We start from the raw sequence: 25,646 nt of genomic DNA on the forward strand, positions 1-25,646 counted from the left end.
TAGATTGGCCTTTCCCCTCATGGCGTTTGTAACCACCACGGCGGCCACATGGGGGCTCTGGACAGGTACGAGGGGCTGGTTAGCCCCTCACCTTCAATGAATTACCACCAAACCACGGCGTCTATGACGTCTCCTGGCCATACCCCATTTGGCAGAGCCAGGAGACTGAATCCTTACCCTCGGGGCTCCTCCAGAAACAACAAAAACCCATTACGGGTGGCCACGTGGAATGTTCAAATGCTCGCTGCGGAGGAGAGGCTGCCCTCTCCTCTGTCGTGAGCTGGACTGGTACCACCTGGCTCTCTGTGGTGTTCAGGAGGTCCAGTGGACCGGCTTTGGTTCCTGTCACCATGAGGAGGGGACAGTCCTCTACTCGGGACAGGAGACTGCCAAACAATAGGGAGTGGCTCTGAAGGAGGCGTGGGAGCGTGGCGGTGAGGTGTGTGAAGTTGTAAGCCCTAGGTTACTTTGGGCTCGCCTTCTCATCAACCAGAGGCGAGGAGTGGTGGTCGTGGTTACTTATGCCCCCACAGAAGACGAACATGCGTGGAGGGATGCAGGCAAGGCCGATGAGTCAGATGCCTTCTATAACCTCCTGTCACAGGTGCTGGCTAAAGTGGCCCCTCGGCATAGAGTCATCTTGTTGCGTGACTTCATTGCCCGAGTTGCTCATGATGCTAGCACCTGGTCTTGAGTGATTGGAAGACATTGGCCAGATCAGCTCAATAACAACGGTAGGAAGCTGCAAATTTTTTGTGCAGCCCATAGGCTTGTAATTACCAACACGCTCTTCCGGCATCGGCGCATCTACACAACATCATGGATGCATGCCAGGTCCAAGCAAGAACATCTGCTGGACTACATAGTGACGGAACAGCGGATGTGGGCCCATGTCCTTGACACCAGGACCTACCGTGGAACTGATCTGCCAACTGACCATCGACTTGTCATCCGTAAGATGCACCTGCCATGCCATTCTTCCACTCCGGTGGTGGGTGTAGTGGTTAAATTCAGGCGCACACTGGAACTTTGGAGGCAACACTATTTATTAGGTAACATAACAATTACACTTAACACAACGACTTAAGGTGGTAGCCACCTTTCCTAACTTAGCTAACCCACGGGGGTACTACATCACTGGACCAGGACAGCCCAACACAGCGGCCGGGTCCACTAGCGGAGACCGGAGATCTTCATCCCAGATATGACCCAGCAGCAGAGCAGAACAGCCCAGGACAGCCCAGCTCTATGTCCACACCCCACCCCCCTTCCCGATCCTTCGGGAAGGCCCGAGCCCCCAACCACGTGACCCCCTGGGGCCCCTGGCTCCCTTTATCTGGTCACGTGTCCTGTTGGGTTCACGCAGAGTGTCACAGCCTGACACGACCTCCGTGACACCCGCCTACGGTCCCTTTACGACACTACAGGTGGACACCTAGGACAACATTCAAACCCATAGTGGCATGGTCTCAGCTAGCTGGTGAAAGCTGCAAGCGAGAATTTTATCATTGCTTGTGGCTGGGGTTGGCATCGTCCCCCACTCCTCCTGATGTCGAGGGGAAATGGGCGAGGTTTAGGACTGTGGCTCATGCAGCTGCAATGGCTGCTTTGGGTACACGGTCCAGACCTCCCCAGAGACCCTGGCTGACAGAGGAGGTGTTCAGGGTGGCTGAGAAAAAGCGACAGCCCACTCTCATCATCTATAGCATCCCACGTCAGAGAATGAGGAGGCTTACCGCAGCCTTCGCTCGGAGATTCAGAGGGCCGTGAGGCGCTGAAAGGATGGGTGGTGGTCGCAGGTTGCTGAGGAGATGGAGTCTGCCGCAATGGCCCGCGATCACAAATCGCTCTTTAACTCCATTAAATAAGTAGCCTGCAGCGCCACACCTATTACCATGATTAGGGGAAATTATGGTGATCCAATTTTTGACCCCCAGAAACAGGTTTGCAGATTTTTTTTAGAATTTTTTTGAGGTCCAGGGGGAGGGGAAATCCCTCAACCTGGAAAAAATCATAGGACTGGTACCAGCGGTGTCAAGATCGGCCTCTGTGGAGGAGGCTCGTGAAGGATACTACTGGGCATTTGGAGCCAGTCGCCCTCTAACAACAACGGAGGGTGGAGGAGTGACGCTCACAACAATGAGCGGAGCGCCGGGTGACTAAAGCACAGCAAGTTGGCACAGTAGGGGGCACAGGTGGTGCATCGGCCAGTCATCTGAGTCAGTCGGCCCGTGGCACCTGCTGGGTCTGCCCCGTGACCTGCCAGTGGGCGTTCGACACTTCACGTGGCCTCAACATGCACATAGCCTGGCACAAGCGTCGTGGTGACGTCACCACCACTTAGTGGCGAATGACGGTTGTTGTTGTTGTAGGTGGGGAGCGGTAGTGTAGTGGTTAGCACGCTTCGCTATGAACCTGGCGATCCGAGTTAGATTTCTGCTCATGGCCAACACCAGTGACGATTATCTGAACCGGGCTTGGGCCTCAAATGAGTAACTGGTGCGGTGTGTAAATGTCGCCACTGGGGAGACAAAGGCGTGGTGTTGGCCACCCACCCCCTCGTGTGCCGTATCGGCCTTCATAGGTGCTCGCAAACAGCACTTTCCCCAACAGTCTGTTAAGGCTACACGGGGGATTTTTGTCTTTGGTGTGGGTGGTCGTGGTGTTGGTAACCGCCCACCGCTGTTCCTCATTCCGTGCGCCGTGCAGGCGGTGCGACGCGTCACGGCGCGAGCAACAAAACAAATAAAGCAAAATCAATCTTGAGAATGACCGAGGAGTGAAGAATGGATAATGAGATGTGGTGAGGGAGGGGGTGAGGGTCGGAGCCAAGGCTGGGTGATGCCTTCTGCTGCCGTGGGTGTTTGCATCGTCTAAACACCGCTGTCTGTCTCTCTCTCCCTTCCTCCCCCTCCATCGTCATCCCTCTGTTGTCTGTCCCTCCCTGCTTACCCCCCTGTTGATGGCCTCTCCCTTCTCTCTCTCTGATTATCTCTTCGTTTGTAATCTTACCCCCTGTCTCTTTGTCAGCTCTCAAACATTTTCCATTACCTTTACCACCATCATTATGATCTTAAACTCCTTTGCCTGTCTCTCCCTCCTACCACGACCTACACCATCGTTATCATCTCTCTGTTGTCTGTCTATCTCTTCTCATTCCCCCCTTTTATTGTCTCTCCTCTCTGCTGCCTCTCGTCATCTTCCCATCATCAATACGTTTCTCTCCACATCCTTTCTTCATCACCCATCTCCACCTCCTCTCTATCTCTCCCACCACCACCACCACCACCTCCTCCTCGTACCCCGCCCCCCCCTCCCGCCCGCCAGCTGCCTGGCGTGCGTGAGCAGCTCCTTCCCGTGCCACTGGTGCAAGTTCCGCCACGTGTGCACGGACCACCCGGGCAGCTGCTCCTTCCTCGAGGGCAGAGTGAACGTCTCCGAGGTGAGTGCCGCGGCTCGTTACGTAAATCCGTCGCGACGCTAACGGCCGTGGCAATCCGCCCGGCCTCGCGAGGCTCGGAAACGAGATGCCGGCGCTGACGGGGCGAGGCCGTGGGGGCCACGCGGGGGCCGTGGGGAAGGGGGGAGGAGTGGGGGTACGAGGGCAGCGCCGTCGGAGGTGGTGGCGATGGGAGCGAGGTGGTGAGGGATGCGGAGAGAAGCGGTGGAGATGGGAGATTTGGAGGAGTTGACCGGAACAGGCGACAAGCAGGCACAAGCAAACCGATTAAAGGCTAAAGGCCCAAAGCATCTCAAGGCCCCCAGAGTTGTGGCAATAGCGAGAAGAATAATAATGAGGGTTGTGCCGAATTTAAATTTGATCCGTGGAAAAATAAATAAATTGACATGTAAATTATTTTAATAACTCTTAAAACTATTTAATTGCAATTAGTCTATTAATGCGGTAATATTCACATGCTCGCACGGCAATCACTTTGGGCTCCGAATGGAGTCGCGACCTCACTGACGGAGAGATGTCGATGGGAGGATGAGATGTTGATGGGATGATGAGACGTCAAAAATCTGAAGAAATAAATGGTTGGATTTCGCTCGCTTCTTTGTAAAGGTGCGCTGTGCCGACGTCCGCCCTGGCGAATGCTCGCCCGCCTAGGTGAGCGTTCACGAGTGTTTAAATTCAGCCGGGTCTGCCCGGGTCGGTGGCCCAGACAATATTCTCACACGCGGCACACCACATCCAGTATACTTCCCATTCCGCTCTACCAGCGGGAGTCGGAAAATATTGGAGCGAGAGATGAGCCCCGGGTGGCAAGCCGAGCAAAGCAGTGTGGGGAGCTCTCCTCTCCCTTGGCCAGCGGTGGAAATTCCACACTCCCCTCGCTCCACAGTCGCCTCTTTATTTAAATGCCCGTAATGATCCGCAGCAGCGAGTGGAGCGCCCCGGGCTAACGAGCCACGCACCTCCTGCCCGTCGCCCACCCTCTGGGGCGTGGTGGGGGAGGAGGGCCGGGGGGAGGCTGTAGGGAGGGAAGTCGCTTCTGCAGATAGATCTTTTTTCCAAAGTCGGGGCTTCATTGCTCACCGGGTCGCTGTTCAACTGCGAGTGGGCCGCACGTCACTGCTACCAACCACGGCCGTAGCGACTGGTTATACTGGTTGTGGTGTGCCGGGCGTGGAAGTATTTTGCAGGTCACCGATTTCGACGGGCCATTCCTCCTGGGTCTCCTCGCCGTCACCCCACCCACCACACCCCTCGCCGCTCGGCCGCCCCCCTTCCCCCGCCCCCGTTGCAGCTGTCAGGATCGGAGACCCAATACAGACGCCGTTGTGCGCGCGCACACGGCCGCCTTTGTTGCTGGGGGGGACGCGCGCAGGAGAGCGTGCGTTGACTGCGATCACATTCCGCTGTCTGTGCGCGCGCACATCGCGTGGCCATTGTCCGGCGCGCAACGCCACGGCGGCGGCCTCGCGCTTGAACCCCGACGGCCCCTCGCTTGATACCCGATAGCCTCTCACTTGATCCCCAATGGCCCCTCACTTGAACCCCAACAGTCCTTCACTTTATCCCCGACGGCCTCTCACTTGAATCCCGACGGCCCCTCACTTGAACCCTGATGGCCTTTCTTTGGAACCCAGACGGCCCCTCACTTGAACCCCAACGGGCCCTCACTTGAACCCCGACGGCCCCTCACTTGAACCCCAACGGCCCCTCGCTTGAACCCCGACGGCCTTTCTTTGGAACCCAGACGGCCCCTCACTTGAACCCCGACGGCCCCTCACTTGAACCCCAACGGCCCCTCGCTTGAACCCCAACGGCCCCTCGCTTGAACCCCAACGGCCCCTCGCTCAAACCCCAACGGCCCCTCGCTTGAACCCCAACGGCCCCTCGCTCGAACCCCAACGGCCCCTCGCATGAACCCTAACGGCCCCTCGCTTGAACCCCAACGGGCCCTCACTTTAACCCCGACGGCCTTTCACTGGAACCCCAACGGCTTCTAGCTTGAACCCTGCCGGATGGGCGAATTTTCAAGGGTACCGAGTGACTCGTGAAAAGAGGGGCGACTCATGAACAGGGGGGCCACCTGTGAAATGGAGGTCAGCTCACGAGAACGGGGGTGTCTGATAAGAAGGGGGGGGGGGGGGGGGATAAAGCAGAGTCACCGTGCTGGCACCAACGTTGAATATTTGCGTACAGCTGCAATATCCCCATAGGTGAAACAACTTAATTTGGAGCTTTCGAGTAATCCCCATAGGTGGTTGCTGTATTGTCACTGTCACCTTGGCCACGCGGTTGGCCACGCGGCGGGTGAGCCCGATTGGCAACGCCCGGAGGGTCAGTGCGGCCCCTTGCGCTCGATCTCGTCGAGCCTCTCGCGCTCGACAAACGCCGCCCGCGCGGAGCGTTGTTCCGAGCCCTCACCAATGCCTCCCGGGAACGCTGTGGACGATTCTCGACCCGGGTTGACGGTCTGAACGCGGGGGTCACGGTAACTCTCCCGGGGGCGATGCGACACGAACGCAGCTCCCGTCTCACGCCGTGCCGCTATTGGGGACTCGCCCCGGCAGGAGACCGGACGCGTTAATCGGAGCGTCGTCTAAAACGTGTTAAAAGGACCCGCCTCGGTATCCCGGCCCTGCCGGCCAGAGATGGCGTTGCCCGGCCTGGCGCGGGCGCCGCCGTCATTGCGCGTGGCGGAATCCACGCGCGTGCCCGGCTTGTGTCGCGCACGCATCACGCATCGTTCCAAACAGCTGCTGCAAGCGCTTATCAAAAATTATAATTATAATAAAAACAACCGCAAGCAAACAATCCGGAGGATTGACGGCAAACAGCGGGCGGGCGGGCGGGCGAGCAGGCAAGGATGTATTTGCTTTAATTAAAAGTGTGCTCTGTGAAAGATCGACGTTTTTATCAAATCTAATCACATTAAACATTCATAGTGGCGGCTTCAAAGGCGGCGCTGTGTCGTAGCTGCAAAGTCAGCCCCGGGGAGGCGGCTGTTTACACCTGTTAGCTGTGTCAGTTTGGATGTGGCCCAATGTGTCTGCGGCGTGCACCACTGCTATTGTTTACAAAGGCGGCGTAATGAATTTTGCTTTGACGCTGATTGCGTGAGGCTCTGTGATCTCCGCGCCCGAGCGGCACTCGACGACAAACCGCTCGCTTCCTGAAGCGCGCGCGTGGGGCATCCCGCCACTCCGCGCCCTCCGCAACGACGCCTGGCGGTTAGCACGCCGCACCACGAACCCGAGTTCGATTCCCGCTCGCGGCCAACATCGGCGACGAATGTCTGAACCGGTCTTGGCCCTCCTCTAGGTCGACCTAAATGAGTATCTAGTGTGGTGCGTGAACATCAGCATGGGGAGACAAAGGCGGTCGGGTGTGTTGCTGGCTAGCCACTCTCTCGTTGGGGCGCCGTGCCAGCCGCTCGCTAAATGCGCTTGCTCCAACGGTCTCTTGTGGATTTTGCTCACTCGATGCAATTCCCAGCGCTCGCGTCGTCCGGAGGGGAAATTTGCCCATCGGCCAATTGGCGACGCGGTTTACCCGGGGGCCGAACGCCGGAGGGCGACGACCGCCCTCACGGGCGCCGGCGTCGTCGATCCGGGGGCGTTTGCTCGTAATGAAGACGATCAGCGCCACGGCGCAAGTGGGGAGGAGATGGCCGTGGCTCACAGGGAGCGCCGTTAATGAGGCCACGTGACGCGCTTAGCACTGGGGAGGGGGGGGGGTGGAGGCCGCGGCGCGCACTTGTGGCACAGGGCGCACTCAATTACCACTCGGCTCTGCTCGATTATAATTTTAGTGGCTTTACAGGGGAGTTTCAAACCATCGATTGTTATCTCTGTTTGTCTATCCTCTGTAACGGGGGTGGGGGAGGGGGCAGGGGGGTGGGGGAGGGACGATAGCTCTCGTTAAGTTGATTCAACGTGAACGAAGCTTCATTGTGAAGCTGCGTCGCGAACACTCGCCACTCGAGACGGAGCGCCGCTCCCGTGCCGTGCCCCCCCTCCGCTAACCCTTTAACCCCGCCCTGGATTAGAGAGGGGGGGGCGGCACGCTGAACGAACTTCAAACAAAAGCTGAACGCTGATCAAGACGAGTATCAATGATTGACTTGACTTGAACAGTTTAGAAAAGGGGAGCCTTGTGTGTGTCTGTCCACTCTGCCACATGCAGAAGTGCACGTACGTGCATGTGCGTACAGGAGTGCACGTGCGTGCGTGGATATGGGAAGGGGTAGTGTCGTGCTTAGCGCACTGTGTTACGAACCCGGCGGCTCGAGTTCGATTCCCGCTTCCCGCCAATAAGAGTGGCGAATATCGGAACCAATGCCTGGGCCTCCTCGAGGTCGAGCCAGTGCGGTGTGTAAACATCAGCACTGAGGAGTCAAAGGTGGCCGGGCGTGGTGTTGCCCCCCCCCCACCCCTTGTGTACCACAGCGCCGGCCCTCATAGGTGCTCGCTACTAGCAGCACTAAGCGGGGGATGTTTGTCTTTGTATCCACAGGAGTGCCCGCAGCTGCTGGCGCCCTCCGCGGACGTGCTCATCCCGGCCGGCGTGGTGCGGCACGTGACGCTGGCGGCGCGGAACCTGCCCCAGCCGCAGTCGGGCCAGCGCGGCTACGAGTGCGTGCTGACGCTGGGCGGGCGCGAGGAGCGCGTGCCGGCGCTGCGCTTCAACAGCTCCAGCGTGCAGTGCCAGGAGATCGCGGTACGGACTCGCCGTGTGCCGCGTGCCGCGTGACGCGTGCCGCGTGCCGCGACGGAAATGCGAGCGCCCGAGCCCCGCGAGCCCGAGAGCCGGCGCTCTCACTGGGCGGCGCAAACCGCCGGATGGGATTTGACAATAAATACGATCTAGATGCTGGCGCCGCCGATAAAAACACCCAACCGCCAGGGATTTTAATTGCAGCGACATGAATAATTTAGCGGTGGCGTGCGGCTTGTGGCGGTTAAAGTGCACCGCCGCTCCGCCCAACAGGAGGAAGCGCTAGCTGATCGCGTGATTTTAATTTAATTAGGCTGGGGTGGTTACAAGTAGCCAGCGCCGTTAATCTCCCCGCGCTGGCTCTGCCGAGTTGTAATCAGTTCGGCTTGCCACGCCGCCCGTGTCCTCTTTCTCCGGTCCCGTTGATCGCTCGCGGATTTCTTATCCCACCGCTCGCTCCGTTTGCTCGCCACGTGTCCCTTTCATCCCTGTTCTCTCGCCTTGCTCATTCCCCCGAGTTCCATCGCTCGCGTGATGGGGCTCTCCGCTCGTTCCCGTCACCTGTTCAGTGACTCGTGTCCCGTCCCACAGCTCGCTTCTCTGCTCCACCGCTCGCTCGTTCGCTCACCCTCTGTTCTAGCTTTTGCTTGCCACACGTTGCATCACTCGCGCATTGCTCGCCCCTTTACTCAGTCACTCACCTCACATCCCATCGTTCACTCATTAGGTCACTTACACTCCCTCACTCACTGACTCACTCACCATTTCATTCATTCACCCGCTCACTCACTAACCCATTCATTCATTTGCCCACACACCCACTGACCCGCTCCCTTGCTCACTCCCTCGCTCACTCACTCTGCTCGCCCCAGAGTTGGGAGGCCCAGCCTGGGTGTTTCTGTGCCACCGCTGCCGATGAGATTCGCCCCACAGTCCCCCCCCCCCCTCTCGACCGATGTGTAGTGGCAGCAGCAGCAGCGGTGGTGATCGCGACCCAGACATGGCGCGCTTCCCGTGGTGTTTGTTTGTTTGTTTAGGCTGCAAAGTAACGGCCATGACGACGGTCATAATAATAATAATAATTATATTTACACCGACGTTACTTCACGGCCACAGTTTGTAACTGAGTGGGGTTGGGGAGGTGGGGGGAGGATGTGGTGGTTGGAGGGGCACGGCGATGATGATGATGATGTGTGTGATGTACCAGCGTTGGAACGCGGTGGGTGAGATGGGGCTGATTGAGCCCCGGGAAGGAGGCCAAGGCTGTAATGGGAGCCGAAGGAAATGCCGGATTCCGGGGAACACAAACATCCGCCTCGCGTATTTTGCTGCCCTCAGTAACCTTGGCGTTAAAATAATATCGCCTCTACTCCACGCGAGCGGTGGAGCAGCGGTTAGCGCGCCGTGCCATGGCCGCGGCGACTCGAGTTTGATTCCCGCTAGCGGCCAACATCAGTGGGACGAATATCCAAACCGGTTCTAGGCCTCCGCTAGGCCGCTCATGGTTAACTCATGGAGAATGTCAGCGTAGCACTGCTGTTGCCCTAGGCCTTCAATGAGTACCTGGCACACTTTCCCTAACAGTCTGTTGAAGACTATATGGGGAGATCTTTGTCTTTGGAGCCGGTAGTGTAGCGGTTAGCGCACTGCACGACGAACCCCTCGACCCGAGTTTGACTCCTGTTCACAACCAACATGGGTGACGAATAGTTGGACCGATCCTGGGCCTCCCCTAGGTCGACTCAAATGAGTACCTGATGCAGTGTGTAAGCATTGGCACTCGGCGACAAAGGCGGCCAGGCATACTTCTGGCCAAGAATCCCCTCATGTGCATCAAACGTCTGTTAAGGCTCCATGGAGGATCTTTATTTTGTGTGTGTGTGGTGCTACGAGGACCGCCGTCGACGTGCGTGTGTGCATGTGTGCGCGTGTGCGCGTGTGTGTGTGTGCGTGCGTGTGTGCGCGTGTGTGCGCGTGTGTGTGTGCGTGTGTGTGCGTGTGTGTGCGCGTGTGTGTGTGTGTGCGTGCGTGTGCAGTATGCGTACGACGAGGACGTGGGTGACGTTCTCGTCGACTTCTCCGTCGTTTGGAATGGAGATTTCGTCATCGACAACCCGGCCGACATCAAGGGTGAGTCGCCAATTCCGGGCGGGAGTGCCAGGCGCGGTTCATCACCACCACCGCCGCCACCGCTGCATGCTCGTAGGACACGCTCCTCGCGGTGGTACATCTCAGCCGGCCCTGCGCAGCGCGACCTGCACGCAGCATCGGCCAGCGGCCCGCCACGAGGAGCCTAAGCTGCTCCCTAGTTTTGCTCAATCAACCAACTTGCTGATGATTGATCAAAGTCGAGATCTTTACCGTCCACTGTGACGCAAGCCGCACGTTGTCGTGTTTCGTGGCTCCAGTATTAACCAGCGCGGTCACTGGGGTTCCTATAATTAGTTGGTGACGCGGAGAGCCACCCGCAAAGAGTATTGCTCAGGAGGGACCCGCTACACTGGGATGTTTGGTCAACAGCAGTTACACAGCGTGTGCGGGTTTAACTATGGGAGGAGGAAACCCGTCCACAACAGCGGGAGGTCATACAAACTACACACGGACAGGATGCCAAGTTGGGAATCCAACACAGGCACTTGTGGCTGCGTGCTACCGCCGTGGGCGCCCAACGGGTTCGAACCGCGACCCTCGGCAACGAGCGGCGATCGCGCCACGGCCGCCCTCCCCCGGCGATGCTTTCCCGCGCGGACGCCACAAATCACGGAGAAATACCCCGGTGAGCCGGGAGCATCCTTAATTGAAAGTGGGGGGCACCCTTATCGCCTCGATTGCGTAACGCGCATCGCGCTCCGAGTTAAAAATAGGAAGATCGCCGCACGCTAATGGTCCGTGGTTAATGGCACTCGTATCAGATGGCGAGCTCCGTGTCGCGTGCTCTTTTGTGCCGAGCTTTAAGTGTGCGCGTGCATGCGTGCGTGCGTTCCCATCCCAGCGGCCTCTGAACTTAAATTTTCCATTTGCCCACGCTGCAGCCGGCATCAACAGCGGCGCGTGACGGCGTGCGGGCTCGCCCGCGCCCATAGCGTCTCAAACACAAACCGCCAGCAGACCGCCAGAAGTCTGCCAGCAGCCTGCCTTTGCGCAGGCAGCATACGCGTGTGCACTGACACACACACACACGCTCATGCGCACGTGCGCACACGCGCACTGAGACGCACGCACAAAAACCCTGAAACGCGATCGACCCCGCGGCCGCTGACGAACGGGCGTCTGGCCGCGGCCGCTTGCCGTGCCGGGTTAATCGGGATTCCCGTCCACTTAGGATCCATCTCGCCGTGACGGACGATGGGGAGCGGCGGTGTCCTGGGACTCGCGGGGTCGGAGGTCGCGCTAAAACAACCCCCGCACGCGCAAATAAATAAATAAAGCCCGCGTAGCCGAGCGCCGAGCGGCACGCGGGCGTCCCAGCGGCTCGCCGCCGCCGCGATCGGCTGCGGCCGGCGTAGCCACCGCCATCTCTCGCTGGCCGTGATTGACTCGCACGCCACTCTGGCCCTGCCGGCGTGGGACGCCGGCGCTGGTGGGCAGCCAGAGGAGGGAACCACGTAGATGGAGCGGAAACACTCCGATATTTCAGAGGAGCGGCACTCTTCATTCCAACTTGAGGCCAATCGAACAGGCAGCGACCTCGTCGGTCGGTCTCACTTCTCGGCCGCATATCAATAATTACTTCTTATAGATCCAGCCCCACGGGAAAGAGGAGCGCAGCAAATCCACGCGGACTGCGAGATGCTCGTCGCCTTGGAGGGAGGCCTTCGTCCGGCAGTAGATCGATCGTCGCCGACGATGAACATGAGCGTCGTTGCCTCCATGTCTTGGGCCGCGCTGCGAATTTGGAGTGGACGTGGCAAATGGTTGTTGTGTTCACGTGGGCGTGCATGTGTTCACGTGGGCATGCGTGTGTGCTTGTGTGTCCTGTGTTCACGTGGGCGTGCGTGTGTGCTTGTGTGTGCTGTGTTCATGTCGGTGTGTGTGTGTGCTTGTGTGTGCTGTGTTCACGCGCGTTGCGAGCAGTGCACCTGTACAAGTGCTCGGCCGCGCGCGACAGCTGCGGCCTGTGCCTGAAGGCCGACGCACGCTTCGAGTGCGGCTGGTGCAAGGGCGAGGAGCGCTGCACCCTACGCCGGCACTGCGCCGCGCCCGACCTGCACTGGCTGCACCGTGGCATGCCCCTCGCGCGCTGCGCCCACCCGCGCATCACCGAGGTTCGGCACCGCAACGCGTCTGTCCGTTCGCCCACCGCTTTCCTGACGCTGCGATGATTGTCACCCGCACCCACCACCCACTCACGCGTCGCTTGGTTGTCCTTCCCCCGCACCTGCGATTAGCACGGTTGTCGACGTACGGTGCAAAATTAATTTCAACATACGTACGTACGTCCGGTGACCGGCACACAGCACACGGCACCGTGCCAAACCGCGTCCGTCCACCGCTCACTGTGCATCACCGTGGCTTAGCCGCACGCGCTTTGATCTTCCCAACCTGCGCGTCGCTCGCTGAGGTTCTTGAATCGATCTGTGTGGAGTTTGAGAGTGCTGTGTAACGTGCCCTGTAGCACGACCCTCCTGAAAGGGAGTCCCAAGGCTTAAGACTCGTTGTGTTATTGGCATTACAAACGCGTGCCCGCAGCACGCCACAACATCGCTCAACATAAACCGCGCACCACCGCGCACTCAGACCGGTCGTGCGGTCGCCGCGGTTCGGCGGCAGCACTTAACCGCACGCCACGAGCCCACCCCCTTGCACGCCCCACGTCGCCGACTCCGGCTCCGTGCTCCGCGCTCCGCGCTCCGTGCTCCAGTCTCGGAGCAACGGCACTCTGCGGCCACTCGTGCACGCGCGCGTCCATGCACGGGCGTTGCCGGCTCTTACAAACTCGAGGGGGTGGGCAGACGGGCGGGCGAGTGGTCGAGAGTGCACATCGAGGGCCCAGCTGCGGTCCGCGTGCCAGCGCCGCGCGGCGTTGCCGCGGCTGGAGCCGCCGTCGCGGCTCGCGCACGACGCGTCTTGCCAGCTGGCCGTCGCTCATTTGCGTGATGAGCGCCGTTCGCCGGCTCTTGCCGGGTTAAGCGAGTGAATTATTGATAAACCGGGAGGCGCTAACGACGCGGATTGTTCGGCCGTTGCGCAGCGCGCTGCCGGTTAGCGCCGCGGGCTTTCGCGCCGCCTCTCATCGTTTTCTTTGATTCGTATCACGGAGTGGGAAGTCGCGCTTGGAAGCGCGCGGCGCGACGTCGCCCCGCCCCTCCCCCCGAGCAGAAACGACCCCGCGGAAGCGGATGTCGTAGAGCCGTTCCGGAGGTCCTCCTCCGATTGCACCCTGGTACCCACGCCGGCGGGCATCGAGTGCCCACTGCTCACCCTGCCGTCGCGGTGCCCACGTCGCTCCACGCGCAAAATTGTACTTGCGTGACGCTTCCTTCGGTCGCATCGGAACCCGGCACACCGCACGCCCCACGAGCCGCCGGCTCAAGTTGGTTCTCATCAAGCCCATCAACTGTCGTCACCGTCGCCACGATGGTCGTCATCGTCACGAGAGGAGAGTGCGCTCGCGCAGGCCGCAAGCAAACCGGCACGACTCCCACTGCGCAATCCATTCTGCCGCTCGCCGACCGACCACGCGGATAAATATACGGTGAGGAATTAAGCCCCAGGGGCTACTAATGTTAGGGCAACCGGACAGCCCCCCCTTCCCCCCGCCCCACCGTCTCGCCCCGCCCCCCGCTCTCTGTCATGACGGCAGCCGGCGACAACGTGAACGATTCGGGGGCGGACGCGGCGCAGCTGCTGGCCGTGTCCACGCGCCTCTCCCTCGTCTGTGCGCTCACGGCGCGGCGGCGTGGGGCGGGGGGCGGGGGACGGGGGGCTGCTACGCGCGTGTGGGCCGGAGCCGCCCTCCTGGGGCCGGGGGTGCAGGCCCTCCGCACCCCCCCCCCCACACAACTCCCGCAACGGGGCCACCGGCAGCAGCCATGTTCAATCCGCTGCTGGACGAAGGCCTCCCCGAGCCATTGCCGTTTCTCACGATCGCGCGATGCAGCCCGGCCATTGTCGCTCGCCCTCGACAACCGATCTCGAACCGCCGCCTCCACCGCCGCCGTCAGCACCGCCGCCACCGCCATCAATGCCGCAACTTCGTCACCGACGCCGCTAGTGCTGGCGCTGCCTCAGCCGGCCAAACGGATGGTGCACGTGCGTGGCCGCGCGTCGCTCGCTGACATTTGTGCCAGCGGGCGCCACGCGGCGTGCCCCCCACGGGCGCCACGCGGCGGGCCCCCCGCGGGCGACGCGCCGAGCCAGCGCTTTTTAATATTTATTCCTCCCCACTTCCTCGCCACCGCGCGGCCCCAGGCGCACGAGCGCCGAGCGCCGCCCGTGAATAATTAATCCTCCGGTCCCCAGCAGCAGGGCCCACTTTACGACACTGAGGCGCCTGCCCGCGCCTGCCACTGTGGGGTCGTCCGTCTTCGAGAGCAGGAAGCGGGGGTTGACGGCGATTGCCCAGACGCCAGTCGGCTTCTTGCTGCTTGCTGGTTTGTTTTGGAGTCTCCACCTTCTGGGAAGAGATCATCGTCCGCACCGTCGTCCTCGTACAGGCGTAACAGGTGGACTCCACATTTTTGCCGTACCGCCTTCTCCCGGCAGAGCCAGGGTACGATTCCTCCTCGACGCCCGCCCGCGGGAATGTGGGTTTCACAACATCCGTGTGCGGTGATCCACCAACCCTCGCTGCTGCCTCCACAGCGCCAGGTGACAGGCAGCCACGTGGAACTGCATAGCCACGGCGGTGGGAGTGGTGGCTTCCTGCGCCGCTGCCGCCGCTGTGAAGGAGCAGCGGCCGTGCAGACTCTGCGTGCTGCCGGAGCCATCCTTGAGGCTCATCTGGCAGCATGGAGAGAGCGCCGGCACCCTGGCACGCCGCAGGAGACGGCGCGGCCCCCGTCGCAGAGGCGTGCGGCCGGGTTGAAAAAAAAAATCTATTTGTCAAAAACGATGACTGCTCGTCCCCCCCAGCGAAACAAATTGTGGTGGGGGAGGGGGGGGACGTCCTGGCACCCCCCCGCCCCCCGATGACCTGGATAGCGATTGCCATTGTCACGATCGCTAATGTCGCCGCATTACCCCGGTCGATTCCGTGACAGATGTTTGTTTTCACAGGCGTCATTTGCAACCATCGATTAATTTTTTACATATTTCATTTCATCATTGTCATCGTCATCGTCGTCAACAACCCCGGTGCATGGCTTGATGTTTCGTGTTTGTCCGGCTGGCTCAAGGCCGTGAACGGGAGATGCACATAATAGCAGCCAATCGTGTTGACGTTCGACAGATATCAAGTAATTCACCAAAAAGTTTGTTTTTACTGAAGGTCCGCGACCTGACCCAGGCAGAGAACAAAGCGGATTGGAGGAGAGGAAAGCGTCTCTGAGACGGCCGCCTCACTGACATCTGCGAGTCGCAGAGCGACAGACGTTGCCCATTTCGGTTGAACCCCCATCTCCCCGTTGCTGTGGGCGCCACGTCGGTTCAGGGAGCGTGCCTCCTTGCGCGACTTGAGCCGCGTCGACGGCCGGGGCTTGCGGTGACGTTGGGGTGGAGGCACGGCGGGGGGTGGGTGGCCCTCTCCCCCTCTCTCTTCCCCCCTCTGTGCTCTTAGGCAATGAATGTCGGCTGTGCGTGGTGCCAGCGATCGAGGGCGTGCATGCCGGTTCCCACTCGGTCGCCTCGCGTCTCCCCCTCCACCCTCTGCAAGCATTCGCGTGCGACGCTGCCTGTGCTGCTGCTGATCATGACGATTACGATGCTGCTGCTGTTGATGTTGATTAGAATCGAATTGCGGGCAGCAGCGGTAGAGAAAGGAACACTTGGTGACCGAATGGAACTCGTGCCGTCCTTGCGTGCGTGTCTGTTTTCATCGCGTAAACATTTTATAATGTTTTAAATGTTTAATTATGTTGATAGAAAGCCGAGATTGGGGTGCGTGGTGCCAGCGGACGGCGTTGTGCAATGACTCCTTCTGGGTCTTGTTGTTTTTTAAACGCCGTCATTACGGACATTAGGGGGGGGACATTACCCACGCAGGTCTTATTAATGTTTCCCGTGGAATTCAGAAGATTTTGGGGGGGGGGGTGGGGTGGAGTGGGGGGATGTGGGCCGGGGGGGGATAGGGGGTGGGCTTGGCAGGGTTTGTTGCCAATGGAAGGGCAGTGAGGGCACGGGAAGTGAGGGATACAAAGGCGGCCGGGCGTGGTGCTGGCCACCCACCCCTCGTGTGCCGTACTGCCCTTCATAGGTGCTGTTGCTCGCTAAAAGCCCCGACACTTGAAGACTGTACGGGGCGTGTGCGGGATTGGGTTCCATTACAAGCTTGCTACGCAAGTGAGCTGCTAGACCATCTCGAGGTGTTATCCGAGTGAGATATTTGAATTAAAAAAGACAACAACACAATGGGCACGACCCGGAAACCCGCCGTCGGGGAGCCGAACAGCAGAGCCGCGAGGCCCTCCTAGTTGGGAGCAGCGCTCCGAGTCGAGAGGAGCGCTCTGAGTCCGAGGGCTTGCAGCAGAGGGCCGAGCCTGGACAGACATCCCCCGCGTAGCGTCCGCAGACCGTCGGGGCGAGCGCCGTCAGCAAGCGTCTGCGACGGCCGGCACGGCACACCTCAGAGCCGATGTTTGTTTTAATGCTGCACCGCGTGCTCGCTTAGGGTTGAGTCGACCTACGGGAGGCCCCAGACCACCGTGAGCGGGTATCGAACTCGGGTCTCTGCCAAGTTCGCGGTGCACGGACACACAGGCACGCACGACACTCGCCGCTCGAGTGAGGTGCGTGGAATCTACCCTTGAGCTCATCCAATTAGGGCTCTGCTCATAATTGGCTTCTTTCAGTATCGATTCTCGCCATGATTACAGGAAGCTACGGTTTAAACGGCACCGGTTTATTGTTGTTAGCGGTGTAAATGTGTAATTAATTAATTAAATTGCCGCACAATTAGCGGCGCGGATTCTCGGCGAGAGAGCAGCGGTGCGCGGAGAGGCGCCTGCCGGGAGTGACAGCGCGGGGCCGAGCGAGGAGCGCGCGGAGTCGAGAACGCACGCACACGCAGGTTGGCAGAGTGGAGGGGCACTGCGAAGGCTCGCGGAGGCCTCTATCCAGCAGTGGATAGATCGTGACCGACACGATTAACGGCGAGAGCTGCAGAACCCAAGCCCCGGCCGGCAGCGCCGGTTCATCACCGAGTCCCCGGCCCCTCCCGCCCCTCCCCCCGCCCTGTGTCCCCCCGCGAGAGGCCTCGTGATTTATTCATGTCAACGGCCGCTCACAAAAACCACGCGCACGCAAATATATATAAGTACGTTGACCCGGAGCCCTCGCGGCGTGCGGGCCGAGCCGCCCGCGGCCTCTCGCATCGCTCGCCGCGCCGCAGGTCTCGTTACCGTAAGCGGCAAACAGGCGCCGAAACGCAGAAATAACGAGACGTATGGCCGGAGGGGGGGGGAGCGGCCCGCGACTGGCCCGCTCTGCGTACATCGAAGTTGTTTCGCACCGCACGGAGCCGACCGACCGAGCGGCCGGCGGACTGAGATTGCATGAAATGAAAATTGCGGCGGCGCGACATCGCGAGCGGGGGGAGCCGGCGCTGCCAACTCCTTCGCGCGGAAAGCCGTCAATCCAATCTCGAGCGGCTGCCACGTTAACCTCGCGAGGCTGCCGGGAGAAGATCGGGCACGGCCGGTCACAAAGTAGTGGAGCGGAGCGGCGTTGCTCGGCGCTCCCCGCCGCGGACACGGCGTTCAATCGCACGCCCATTTTTGATCAATTTGAAAACATTTTGCGGCGATAGAGGGTCCCTGGCGCGGCGCCGGGCACGCTCCCAGCCCCGCGTTGCGACCTCCTGCCAAGGAGGCGCTCGGCTCCTCTCATGGTTTTTTGTCGCGACACAAAACCTCAAGACAAAAACCACAGAGTTGGCAACGCTGAGTAGGAGGGGGGGGGCAGGGAGTGGGGGGCAGGGCGAGGGGGGCAGGGTGAGGGGGGCAGGGAGTGGGGGCAGGGTAAGGGGGGCAGGGAGAGGGGGGCAGGGTGAGGGGGGCAGAGAGTGGGGGGGCAGGGCGAGGGCGGCAGGGAGTGGGGGGCAGGGTGAGGGGGGCAGGGAGTGGGGGGCAGGGAGTGGAGGGCAGGGAGTGGGGGGCAGGGAGTGGGGGGCAGGGAGTGGGGGGCAGGGCGAGGGGGGCAGGGCGAGGGGGGCAGGGCGAGGGGGGCAGGGCGAGGGGGGCAGGGCGAGGGGGGCAGGGCGAGGGGGGGCAGGGCGAGGGGGGCAGGGAGTGGGGGGCAGGGCGAGGGGGGCAGGGCGAGGGGGGCAGGGCGAGGGGGGCAGGGCGAGGGGGGCAGGGAGTGGGGGGCAGGGCGAGGGGGGCAGGGCGAGGGGGGCAGGGAGTGGGGGGCAGGGCGAGGGGGGCAGGGAGTGGGGGGCAGGGCGAGGGGGGCAGGGAGTGGGGGGCAGGGCGAGGGGGGCAGGGCGAGGGGGGCAGGGAGTGGGGGGCAGGGTGAGGGGGGCAGGGAGTGGGGGGCAGGGTGAGGGGGGCAGGGAGTGGGGGGCAGGGCGAGGGCGGCAGGGAGTGGGGGGCAGGGCGAGGGGGGCAGGGAGTGGGGGGCAGGGAGTGGGGGGCAGGGAGAGGGGGGCAGGGAGTGGGGGGCAGGGAGTGGGGGGCAGGGAGTGGGGGGCAGGGTGAGGGGGGCAGGGAGTGGGGGGCAGGGTGAGGGGGGCAGGGCGAGGGGGGCAGGGCGAGGGGGGGCAGGGCGAGGGGGGCAGGGAGTGGGGGGCAGGGTGAGGGGGGCAGGGAGTGGGGGGCAGGGAGAGGGGGGCAGGGAGTGGGGGGCAGGGAGTGGGGGGCAGGGAGAGGGGGGCAGGGGGAGGGGGGCAGGGAGTGGGGGGCAGGGCGAGGGGGGCAGGGAGTGGGGGGCAGGGCGAGGGGGGCAGGGCGAGGGGGGCAGGGCGAGGGGGGCAGGGCGAGGGGGGCAGGGCGAGGGGGGCAGGGCGAGGGGGGCAGGGAGTGGGGGGCAGGGAGTGGGGGGCAGGGCGAGGGTGGCAGGGCGAGGGGGGCAGGGCGAGGGGGGCAGGGAGTGGGGGGCAGGGCGAGGGGGGCAGGGAGTGGGGGGCAGGGAGTGGGGGGCAGGGAGTGGGGGGCAGGGAGTGGGGGGCTGGGCGCGCCGGTGGGTAATGCACTTGGCGTGCATGCCGTGAGGAGTTGGTGCAAAGCTGCGTGTGTCTGTGTGTCCGTCTTTCCGTGTCTATTTTTTCGTGTGCTTCTGTGTTACACGTGTCCGCCCGTGTGTACGTGACCGTGTTGACCCGTGCTTGCCTGTTCTAACTCGCATGCAAACCTTTCTGTGCTTTGCCGTGATATTCGCGTGTACGTAAGCGATCCTCCGACCTGCGTTTAGCGCGTACTCGTGCGTACCGGTGATCCGTGCGTACCTGTCGCCGTGGTAACCTCTGGTCCAGTTAGTGAGCTGGTGCACCTCTCACCTGCCCGTACCCGTGGTTACCCGCGATTGCCCGTGCGCTCGTGCGTCCCCAGGTGAGCCCTCTGACAGGGCCGCGCGAGGGCGGCACGCTGGTGACGATCCGTGGGGAGAACCTGGGCCTGAGCTTCTCGGAGATCGGCCGCCACGGCATGGTGATGGTGGCAGGGGTGGCCTGCCAGCCGCTGCGGGACCTCTACATCCCCGCAGAGCAGTACGTGTGCATGTGCGCGCGTGTACGTGTGTGCGCGCGTGTGTGTGTGCGTGTTTGTGCGTGTGCACGTGTGTGTGTGTGTGTACGCGTGTGTACGTGTGTGTGTGTATGTACGCGTGTGTACGTGTGTGTGTGCGTGTGCGCGCGTGTGTGTGTGCGTGTGCACGTGTGTGTGTGTATGTACACGTGTGTACGTGTGTGTGTGTATGTACGCGTGTGTACGTGTGTGTGTGTGTGCGCATGCGTGTGTGACATGCTGGCCTTCATAGGTGCCCGCTAACAGCATGTTCAAGCTCGAGGGGGGATCTTTGTGTTTGCTTTGCGTGTGCAAGTGTGTGTGTGTGTATGTGCGCGTGTGTGTGTGTACGTGTACGCGTGTGTACGTGTGTGTGTCTATGTGCGTGTGTGTGTGTGCGTGTACGCGTGTGTACGTGTGCGCGGGTAGCGTTGGCGCAGTGTACCCCAGTTCGATTCCCGCTCATGGCCAACGTCGGTTACAAATTTTCGTACCAGTGCTGCGCCTTCCCTAGGTTTACTCAGCCTAAAATTAGTATCTGAAAGACATCAGCATTTCAGCACTGGGGAGACAAAGACAGCCGGATGTGGTGCGGCTACCCACGTTCTCGTGTGCTGTGCTGGCCTTAATAGGCACTCTCTAACTACACTTTCCCCAACAGCGTGTTAAAGGCTATGCGGGGGATCTTTGTCTCTGTGCGTGTGAGAGCACTTTTCCCAGTGAACTCGCCGTGACACGGAGGATCTAATTGAAGGCAGCGGTGCAATTTAATCCAATAAACCAAAACCCGCTCTGCCTGTTTGGACGCAATATTTTGACTCAATATCCCACCCGCAGTTCTCCTTCCGAGTTCGTAAATTGATTTAGAAGATGAAAAAAAAACCCAACCGAGGCTTTCATTTTTTGCGGCGGCGGCGTCGTTACGAATCGCTCCACGGCCAAACAAAACCAAGAGTGGCGATTCGACCTGGGCGCACTTCCCGCGGACGCTGAACTCAAACGACGGTGACGTTTACGTGCGCACACAAAGTGACGCAAACCGCAATCGGCGTCGGCTGCGTCGTAACAGCAGCGGAAGATGTGCGGCGCGTTAATGGCCGCTTTTACTTACCCTCGATCCCCACGCGGTCACAATAGAGTGTCAGCTGCTGTCCGTTCGACCGGCCTGATGATAATTCGCCGCTCGCGGAAATCGATAAGTGGGCCGTGTCCGGCGTCGTCTTCTTCATTCCGCTGTGGGCGGCGGCGCGCTGCCCCGGCGAGGCGCGGTGTAATCGTTCCGAAATCCGATATTCGCCGGGAAAGGTCATGTTCCCCACCTCGGGACCCCCCTCGGGTCCCCCCCCCTCGTATCCCCCTCCCCTCCACCCCCTTCCACGCTCGTCCACGCTCGTCCACGCTCGTCCACCCCTCGCCGCTCTCACTTCGCTCCTCGAAACACTCGGCTGAACTCTCTGAACAAAGCGCCCCCCCTGCCGCCAGGGGTGCGGGCTCCAAACGGATCATTGTTCCCGCACGCACACACGCGTGTCTGTGCGTCTGTGTGCGTGTCTGTGTGTGTGTGTCTGTGTGCGTGTGTGCGTGTGTGCGTCTGTGCGTAGGGGAGCGGCGGTTAGCGCGATGCGCTACGAACCCGGCAATCCCAGTTCGATTCCCGCTCACGGCCAGTGACAATTATGTGAATCGGTCCTCAGCCTCCCCTAGGTCGACTCAGCCTTGAATGATTTCCTGGTTTGGTGTGTTAAACAATAGTGCTCGGGAGAGAAAAGGGGACTCATCGGTGCTCGCCAACAGCTCTTGCCCCACCAGCGTGTGTAGGCTACACGGGGATTGTTGTCTTTGTGTGCACGTGCTGCATTTTGTGCACAGCACACAGAAGCATGCACACCGATGCAAATGTTTTGACGCCCCTTTTAGCGGGCTGGAGACCAATGTGGCCTAGCCACATGATCGCTCACTTACCTGCTCACTGACTCACCTGCCCATCTTTTCAGCTACTCAATGACTCACGAGTTCCCCTGCCCACCTGTTCATGGCTCAGCTGCCCACGTACCTACCCGACAGGATACTAACTCACCTACCCCACAGTTCACTCTCTCGCCTTACACTCAGTCCCGGCAGCTCGCTAACTGACCTACTCACCCACCCACCCAACAGATCACTAGCTTCCTAAACAGCTCGCTGACTCACCAGCTTACTCACTCACCAGCTCACCAGCTCACTCACCAGCTCACTCATTCACCAGCTCACTCACTCACCAGCTCACTCACTCACTCACTCACCAGCTCATTCACTCACCAGCTCACTCACTCACCAGCTCATTCACTCACCAGCTCACCAGCTTACTCACTCACCAGCTTATTAATTCACCAGCTCACTCACTCACCGCTCACCAGCTCACTCACTCATCAGCTCACTCACTCACTTACTCACCAGCTCACTCACTCACCAGCTCACTCACTCACTCACCAGCTCACTCACTCACCAGCTGACTCACTCACCAGCTCACTCACTCACTCACCAGCTCATTCACTCAACAGCTCAGTCACTGACTCACCAGCTTACTCACTCACCAGCTCACCCACTCACCAGCTTACTAATTCACCAGCTCACTCACCGGCTCACCAGCTCACTCACTCATCAGCTCACTCACTCACTCACCAGCTCACTCACTTACTCACCAGCTCACTCACTCACCAGCTCACTCACTCACTCACCAGCTAACTCGCTCACCAGCTCACTCACTCACTCACTGACTCACCAGCTCACTGACTTACCAGCTCACTCCATCGACCAGCTTACTCACTCACCAGCTCACTAACTGGACCAGATCACCAGCTCACCAGCTCACTCACTCGAACCTTGACGTGTGCTGGGCTCTTGTGCAGAGTTTGCACCGATGTCTGGGCCCCCCCCCCTCGTTTTGAAGTCTTCCCGCGGACAGCTTATTACATTATTTAGCTGCTTAGCTTTCAGTTTACGTCTCAGAGTCTCCGAGCATCTTTTATTTATGGCCAGTGTTGATATGTGTGCGATTTTAATGTTCTTTGAAACAGATACGCACAGATGTATTCCCCCATTCTTAAATGCACTCATCTGTCTCATAGATGTAAACAATAACAATTATAATGTGTTATCTAAAGGGCAATAATTGCCCGCTATTTATCCAGGACAGCTTAACCGAGTCTCAAGACTCGCCTTCAGGAGGGTCCTGCTCCTACTTCACTGGAATATTTGACTCCGCGTGGAAGGGAAAAACCGGAGACCCCGGAGACAACCCAGCAGGGGGGGTGGGGAGACGCTCAGAGCTCCGCACAGATAGATTCAATAATCCATTGCTGTACTACCATCTTATAGCGACCTCGCAGCCCAATGCTACAGCTCTGGGTGCTTCCAGGTAGTGTCCCACCCACGTACTAACCAGGCTCAACCCGGCTTCTCTTCAAATATCTGATGAGATAGGAGACTACATTCATCATCACCATCACCCATTATCTATCCACTGGTGCTGTAATGATGAGCACGTAATGATATTACTCGACTTGAAGTAGGGTATAACCACGTGTAGAGTAATGGGGTCACGTCACGCCTGCAACAATATAGGGGTGCTAACATTCACTACTCACCCACTCACCCTGCGTCGTGAATCCTGTGGGCAGGCTCGCAATCTGATGGTTGTGAGTTCACATCCTGACTGGGGGGGAGGGGAGGAGGGGATTTCACTCAGCTCATCATCTCTCCGGGGCGATAAAAATCAGCATCACCCTGTGGGCGGAGAGACTCGGCCCTTCCATAGGAATGTCGAATTCCCACCACCAGTGGCTCTGCATGGCTGTGAAGAGACGAGCCACGCTGGCTCAGAGTGTCGTCTCTCTCTCTCGAGCGGCAACCACTCAGTGGCTCTAATAGCGGGAGAGGGGATGGTGGTGCCGCGGGACCGCAAGGCAAAGGTCCACCCCCCCCCCCCCCACCTTCAGCTCCTTGCCCTTTCTCCTGCGGTGAGAGACGCTCCCTTGCGGTGACAGCCGTCGCTGCACAGTCTGGACGGATTCTTATTAATGTATTATTCGCTTTACCCACATTCCACTCAAATAGTTTGAAGTTTTTAATCGGTTGAGAGCCCAAATTTGCCGAATGCGAAGATTGCACGGCAAGCCGCTCAATTGGGATCGCGCGCGGAGCGGCGATCTCCGCTCGCCCACAGGCGGACTGACGCCCCCCAGGGCGATCGCGCGGACGAGACTTGACGCTGGTCTCCTGAGTCCGCGCCCCGCCACGCGAACTCAACAGGAGAGCCTGGAGCCGCCGCCTCTCCGCTGCGCGCTCGCGACGTGCCACTCCGCGTCGTTCGGCACGGCGTCCGATGTTTCGATCCACGTGCCTAGAGCGTGAGCTCGCGAATCTCGCGCGCTTGGGTACCGTCGCGAGCGTCGGGATCGAGGCGCCTCGACGATAATGAGACCTTGACTACGATGAAGACGATGACAATGATGAGACCTTGACTACGATGACGACGATGACGATGATGAGACCTTGACTACGATGACGACGATGTCGCATCGACGACGATCCGCGAGGCGCGTTCTCACCGGAGCTTGTGCCACCACGCAGGATCGTGTGCCGGATGGCACGCGCCGACGGGCGGCACCAGGTTCGCGGGCACGCGCACATCTGCGTGGAGGAGTGCGTGGCGCAGTACATGGCTCTGTCCAAGCAGGTCTACACCTTCGTGGTATGTCCCGCACGCACGCACACCGCACGTCACACGGCACCACGTATGTAGGGTGCGGTGCCACGCGTGCGCACGGATTTTCCGGACCCCGTGGCTGGTGGGGGAGAGGTGATGAGTGATGGATGTTGGGGTCGAAGGGCGGTGGAAGCGGGGGGGGGGGGGACGTGGGCCGGGTGCGAAGGGAGACGGAGAGGTGGTGGAGCGTGGGTGCGAAGGCGGCGGGTAAGGCAAGGACGCGTGATCTACGCGCGTCACAACCTCGATCGATGGCAATAACGCCAACGTCAATGGGCACGGGATTAAATACAGGCATGGATTTTTATAAAAACTGAAATCAATAACGGCATGCAGGTAATGTCTTCGGTTAAACCGCCACGTATAAATATTTCACAATCGCAGCGGAGCGGCTTGTGCTGGCAGGTGCCATCGGTCGCGCTGGCTCACCCTGCGCACCTCCTTCAGCTGTCGTCTCTCTCGCAGGAGCGTCTCAGATCCTCCACGGACCCTTTTGCACCGACCTCTCCATTCTCATCTCTCTCTGCTCCCCTCCACGCACTCTCCTACCTCTCATCTCTCATCTCACTCTGCTCCAGTAACCAAGGCTCTTAGTGGAAGCCCCTGGTCAACCTTCGCTCTGTGGGGGGTCGCTCATTCTCCTTTGCTGACCCCACAGTCTGGAACTCCCTTCCCGCGGCCATCCGTGCTGTCAGCTCCCTGCCCCCTGGTCAAGTTCTGGCTCCAGACCTTCCTCCTCTCCTCTGCCTGTGACCAACTGCTTCCCTCACACAGAGACCCATACACCCACACAGAGACCCATATACTCTCATAGAGGCCCATAGACTCACACGGAGACCCATACACCCACGCAGAGACCCATGGACTCTCATAGAGGCCCATAGACTCACACGGAGACCCATACACCCACGCA

At 60.3% G+C, this 25,646-nt stretch overlaps 1 protein-coding gene across 1 annotated transcript in view; it reads left to right on the top strand.

Moving 5' to 3' along the window:
• The window catches only part of LOC133349340 (plexin-A2-like), a 51,806-nt gene that overhangs the window by 1,992 nt on the left and 24,168 nt on the right, over positions 1–25,646 (top strand). Inside the window, exons 3-8 of the mRNA XM_061562690.1 lie at positions 3,328–3,442; positions 7,970–8,173; positions 10,207–10,300; positions 12,245–12,435; positions 19,813–19,970; positions 24,598–24,718. Of these exons, the coding sequence (XP_061418674.1) occupies positions 3,328–3,442; positions 7,970–8,173; positions 10,207–10,300; positions 12,245–12,435; positions 19,813–19,970; positions 24,598–24,718 (883 nt within the window). The remainder of the gene's footprint in view (positions 1–3,327; positions 3,443–7,969; positions 8,174–10,206; positions 10,301–12,244; positions 12,436–19,812; positions 19,971–24,597; positions 24,719–25,646) is intronic.

This window comes from Lethenteron reissneri, chromosome 30 (genome assembly GCF_015708825.2).
Source record: "Lethenteron reissneri isolate LAM-NWPU_2019-01 chromosome 30, ASM1570882v1, whole genome shotgun sequence".
Classification (NCBI taxonomy): domain Eukaryota; kingdom Metazoa; phylum Chordata; class Hyperoartia; order Petromyzontiformes; family Petromyzontidae; genus Lethenteron; species Lethenteron reissneri.